The following is a 5,743-nucleotide window of genomic DNA, read 5'->3' as shown; positions in this document are numbered from 1 at the left end:
GGCTCAGGCACAGCAGGTGCGGCCTTTGGTGGCTCAGGCACAGCAGGTGCAGCCTTTGGTGGCTCAGGCACAGCAGGTGCAGCCTTTGGTGGCGCTGGTGCAACAGGTGCGGCCTTTGGCGGCTCAGGCACAGCAGGAGCAGCCTTCGGTGGCGCTGGTGCAACAGGTGCGGCCTTCGGCGGCTCAGGCACAGCAGGTGCAGCCTTTGGTGGCTCAGGCACAACAGGTGCGGCCTTCGGCGGCTCAGGCACAGCAGGTGCGGCCTTTGGCGGCTCAGGCACAGCAGGTGCGGCCTTTGGTGGCTCAGGCACAGCAGGTGCGGCCTTCGGCGGCTCAGGCACAGCAGGTGCNCAGGTGCGGCCTTTGGCGGCTCAGGCACAGCAGGTGCGGCCTTTGGCGGCTCAGGCACAGCAGGTGCGGCCTTTGGTGGCTCAGGCACAGCAGGTGCAGCCTTTGGCGGCTCAGGCACAGCAGGTGCAGCCTTTGGTGGCGCTGGTGCAACAGGTGCGGCCTTTGGTGGCTCAGGCACAGCAGGTGCAGCCTTTAGTGCTTCTGTAGCATGCGACTGTGGGATGTCGAAAAATTGCGGGCTCTTATGTAAGGCACGTGCATGCCCGCCGATGTACCAGGTGACCACCGTGGTCACTGAGACTCCTAAGCGGCGCATCACTGACAACGAATGGATATTTCAGTTGCGGTAGTCAAATCCCGTTGTTTTCGTCACTTCCTGTTCTTTTCTTTTAGCTTTAGACCTCCTGTCTTCCTCAATCTCGGTTCCGGTAAAGAGCGGTGCCTTCCACCAACGTTATGGCTACCACCTTTCACAACAAAAACGTCAAGAAAAAGAATAAAGAAAAAAAAAGCATTTGCACATTAAAGAGATGAACCCCCACCGGAAAGACCCTCTTGACGCCCTTCCTTTGATTGCACCTCTCTCTCTCTCCCTTTTCTTCCGAGAGTCTTGTTTCTTTTGGTTTCTAAACGGCATGCCACGCCGCAGAAAGGGACCTCAGTCATACACCCTGATGGCCTCCTTTGACCCTTTCGGCCCCACTGCGATGATGGCCTCGTAGCATACCCACACGCAGAGCGGTAGCAAAGGGGAGAGACAAACGATTGGAAGCGGCAGATCAAACACCTTCTCTTGGTACTGTGACAAATTTACCGGATCATTGAAACGTAGGACGCAAAATGTCAGCGTGGCGATCAGCAATGCCCACAATGGCAGTACTCCAGGCGTTAAAAACATGTTACTGGCTTTGTTTTTGTATCCTTCCTATGTAGGTCCTCTACCTACGGCACAGTGCACACGGATAGAAAAAAAGGCTCACGCATCATCTGTGTGTTACACGCAGTGAAATTCGAAGCAATGCAAACCATCCCTTCGTCACCAGGGTGAACTGGGATGTTGAGTTGCTGCCGGCAACTTGCGCTTAACCAAAGAGTTCAAATGACACAGTAAGATAAAGCAGCGGCTGGCCATCCTCCCTCTGACGTCGCCGCGGATGACCACCACCAAACAATCTGTACCCTGACCACACGGACTCTGTGGTGTCTGACAAACAGAGAAGCGGCACTGTTAGCAAGTGCGGCTCCTTGTTGTTATTATCGCTGTACACCTCATCCCCTTCAGGGAGCATCCACTCGGCGACTCCTAGCAGCTCATCGCGGCTGGTGTATAGGGTGGCGTAGAGCGGAGCCGATAGGCTGTGGAAACCCAGTTGGAGAGACTCCCCCCACAATGTACTGTTGCCACTACTGTTGTTGTTAGTGGCGGCATTGCCACCGTGAGTGCGCACCTCCTGGAAACCGTTCGTGAGTGCCAGCACTGCGCCATTGCTGCTGATGCCTTCCACCTCTCGCACGGTGATGTACGCGACACCAATATACTGAGGCGGGCCCTCGTCCGGCATGCCGCTCTGCTCGTCGGCGGACCTACTCAGTGCGTGTGGGTCACATGGGGGCGATGTCCTGTGCGACCCCTTCTCACTGTGCTCTCTTGTAAAAGTGCCGCTGTACTTCAGCTGAATGTACGACTCTCGCACCTCACGCAGCGAGCGGCTTCCCACCGGTTTGTACGCCACCTCCCCCGCTGGGGTGGTGTAATTGTCGTACTCGAGCTCGCCGTTGAGCACGTCATTGCCGCGGCTACCCATAAAGGCGATATCAGCTGCGCCCCAACAGTCTAGCTGTGTCTCACGGCATCGCTGCGGCCACAGCTGACGATGCACACCGACGCAGTGGATACAAACAAAACCCCCAAACGGTTGCAGCAATGCCCACGTTGGCCACTTTTCTCCACAGTCCGCACAGAACTGGTTGGCCGCATTTTCTGCGATGCAGGGTACAAACAGCGGAGACTGCTTCAGGCGATCCGGAGCCTCTTCATCCTCGACGCTGCCTGCCATTGCGGTGTCGTCGCTGCGATCCTGCCGCTGCTGCTTGTGTTGGTGATCGTGGCTTGGAATGCCTTCCTCATCAGACTGATTCACGTTCTCCCGCTCCTCTCGCCGTTGCTGCTCCTCGTAGAGACGCAGGACGTCCTCCAGCTGCGCCACCTCGTGCCCCTCCAGCGGTTCGTCGCACGTTTCGTCAATGACCCTCGGAGGGCGGCGCAGTAATCGATACATGCCACTGCTGTCACAGCAATGACTTACTCTGTGCGGCACAGCGCCGTTCTTATCTTCCGTCTCCTCTTCTGGCCGCATCAACTCTGATGCACGGCGCAACAAACAAATGAAACGCCACTTGAGTAGCTTATTGTCAGTGAAGAAGAGCGCCACTCGCCGCATTATTGATGATTCCGCGCCGTCGGCCACTTTAAGAGTGTGAAACATCCCTGACGGATGCAGCTGTTCAATACTAGCCTCGTCTGCGAGCCCCAGCACGAAACAAAAGCTACTGCGATGTGTACCGCAATCAACTACGCGCGAACCTAAAAGAAACAGGCGTTCCTGTAAGTTCTTCGCCATGGAGTTTCGCGGCTCATCGAAACAGTAGAGTACGCCGTCGGTGTGCAATTCGATCGTCCGTGCCACATTTGGGCGTTGACGCCAGCCAAACCAGCACGACATCGCACCGGACACTAACAGTGTCTCTAAAGTCGCCTCCATTGCTACTTACTCGCGTACTGCTACAATATATATATATATATATATATATGTATATATAAGGGAGCGTACCAACGAAACAAACCTACCCACGTAGGCCTCTGAAAGAAACTACGCTCGAAGCGCCTCCACTGCACTACAGCAAAGGCAGTATGTTCATAGCACGCAAAAGAACCACAAAAAGTGAGAAGCAGAGGAGTGCAGAGAAAGACGCCAGTGGGTGACGCAGATACATCAAGTCAATATCACAAAATCAAGTCCACCAGTGTGATGTTATTACCTCCACATTCACACAATCACACAATATCATTCTTCTACTCTTGCTGAACTCACCCCGACTGCGGAGAGCGCGGCCGCTTCCGTCCACTCTCACTCTCCTCCCCACCGGTAGGGACTGCATCGCCGCCCAATGTCTCTGCCAAAATGCGTCGCACAAACTCGTTTTGCTCCGACTCTCGCTGTTCTTGGGCAGCGCGGCGCTCGGCCTCCATCTGGCGGTACTCCGGCTCTTCTACCACCACTGCGTAGCGGCCACGGCGGCTATCGTGCACGAGCTCAGAGACAACAAAGGAGTGGAGCCCAACATCCACCGCAGCCGCATCGGGCGACTTCTCCACCGCCGTTCCTTTCGTGTGCAGAAAAATAGAGATGGTGAAAAGAACCGGTGGTGCCGACGACGATGGGAGCACAACGTAGACGGGGCCATCAGTGCTGGGTGTGCTGGGCAGCCACACCACACAGCTGCCGCTGAATGCCATGCCTACCAACGAAGTCTCCGTAGTATCTGTGCCATCCACCTCATTCTTTGCATCCGTGGGGGTTGCAGGCATCAGCGCCGACGCGCGTCGCATTTCCGTTTCGCGCTTCGATGCGACGAGCCGCAACGACGCTTCACTTCCGCCGACAGCAGTGGCATACAGCACGGCCACTGTCATGCGCTCCCCGGGGACAGCGAAGTCGCGCCATTCCATACCGCCCTGTCGAGGCACAAACATGGAGGGCACAAACACTGGCCACTCCTGAGAAGACACCGACGTCATGGCCGCTGCCGGCAGCGCTGGAACCGTCCTTGCGTAAAGCCCATCGTTCTCAATGCGCTGAATGCACACCGGCACCACCGACAGGAGATGTATTCCCTGTGGAAACCTGTGCACCCGTTCAACCGCAGCAGCCGATAATTGTGACTCGCCTGCGCGATCGGATCGCATGCTGCGTTCCTGCAGCGCCTGATACAACCGACCAGCAAGCGCCTTGCCATTTTTTGGCGCGGTAGCAGCCGCAGCAACATTAGCAGCAGTAGTAGTATTAGAGCCGCCGCCCAAGTGTCTCAAGCGGTTCAGGATGACTGACGGTTTTTGCTCTACTGAGCTGCCCTTCCTGGTGCTTACAACCCCTCGAAGCTCGGCCTCAAGAAAGTTCTTGTTGTCAGCCACGTCCGTCGACGTGAGTCGCGCCTCGATGACATCCCAAGGAAACACCTTCACGAAATTTGTTTGCGTCCGGAGGATAATAGGATGACCCTTGCGAGTCAGTCCAGCATCGACTTCACAGTACATCATGCTGTTACCACTGCTCTTGTTGCTCTGTGGGAGAACGATGCCGCGCAACACGAGCCCCTTTGCAACGTTTTTCACCGAACGCCGCGTCAAGAGGACGTGCTTCAAGGCCCGCTGAAGAACCTCGTTGCTCCCCACATGCGTCACGTACATATCCTTCGTCGCTGCTAGAGAGATCTGGTGTGTGGTTAGAAAGCTGTTGGCGTCGTACACTGTCTTAAAGCTCATCAAGGCCGCGAAACGCCCAATGGCACGAGCACGCACGCACGCCAGAGCCGTCAAAAAGGTCCCTCTCACATCATCATCCTTGGCGTTGCTGGCCCTGTCGCTGGCGCCCGCAAACCCTTCAGCATCCGCCGTCGCATCGCCATTCAAGGCGCTGGGAACCGACACAATTTTTTCCTCAATCATCACGACGGGTTCGCCCCCCGCAAGAAGCGAATGCAGGAACGCCGTGTCGACGGCCTTTGGAGACGTCACGAGCAGCTCAGATCCCACGTGCACCACTGGGGGAAGAAAACTGATGGCCCAGCGTCGCCCCGTCGCCGTCATATCGTTCTGAAACCGCTCCGCCGCAGAGAGCCGCTGGAACTGAATAATAGCCGCGCCGCTGTGGAAGGCGCGGTCCTCCTCGAAGCACACCTCTTCAACGGCGCCGTAGGCAGCAAACGTGCGGAACAGCTCCACCCGCAACGTTATATCTTCTGGTTCAACGCCCGCCACGCGGACACGGCGTGTGACGGAGCAACCTTGCATGCCGTCGCCCTGGCACCACACACCGCCACATTCATGTACACAGAGGCATAGAGAAAGAGAGAAAGAGAGGGAAGCGGACAGAAAAAAAAAGAGGAAGGCTCGATGTCAAGGTTGTAACTGACAGCAAAGAGCACATAAACAGGTCGAAACGGAGACGTACCGGGTCTCAAGCCCAAAAATAAAAAGGAAAAAAAAAGTAAAGCAACATTCATGATCCATTCACTCTCAATACAAACCGATGCGCCTGCAGGGACTTTACGCAGAGGTGATATCAGAGTCACCCACGTCAGTGATCGACATCACACAGGTGCGGAAGTGGCG

General features: G+C 56.1%; 3 protein-coding genes across 3 annotated transcripts; 1 reads left to right on the top strand and 2 right to left on the bottom strand.

Annotated features, from left to right (window-relative positions):
- Positions 1-558, top strand: DQ04_02091090 (lipoprotein VmcE; the record flags this gene model as incomplete). Its single annotated transcript, XM_009311507.1, has 1 exon — positions 1-558. A coding segment is annotated over one exon (558 nt), but the record flags the coding sequence as incomplete, so codon positions are not given.
- An 875-nt stretch (positions 559-1,433) lies between these two features.
- On the bottom strand, positions 1,434-3,113 carry DQ04_02091080 (putative GTP-ase activating protein; the record flags this gene model as incomplete). Its single annotated transcript, XM_009311506.1, has 1 exon — positions 1,434-3,113. One exon carries the CDS (start codon positions 3,111-3,113, stop codon positions 1,434-1,436), a length of 1,680 nt encoding a protein of 559 aa, XP_009309781.1.
- Positions 3,114-3,439: 326 nt separating this feature from the next.
- On the bottom strand, positions 3,440-5,422 carry DQ04_02091070 (hypothetical protein; the record flags this gene model as incomplete). The annotated part of the gene is made up of 1 exon (XM_009311505.1): positions 3,440-5,422. The coding sequence occupies one exon, from the start codon at positions 5,420-5,422 to the stop codon at positions 3,440-3,442; it is 1,983 nt and encodes a 660-aa protein (XP_009309780.1).
- Positions 5,423-5,743: the final 321 nt, after the last annotated feature.

The sequence above is a fragment of the Trypanosoma grayi genome, assembly GCF_000691245.1.
Source record: "Trypanosoma grayi strain ANR4 Tgr_209_V1, whole genome shotgun sequence".
Taxonomy (NCBI): Eukaryota; Euglenozoa; class Kinetoplastea; order Trypanosomatida; family Trypanosomatidae; genus Trypanosoma; species Trypanosoma grayi.
Note: the sequence above shows the minus strand (reverse complement) of the source record. Positions and strands in the feature narration are given on the sequence as shown.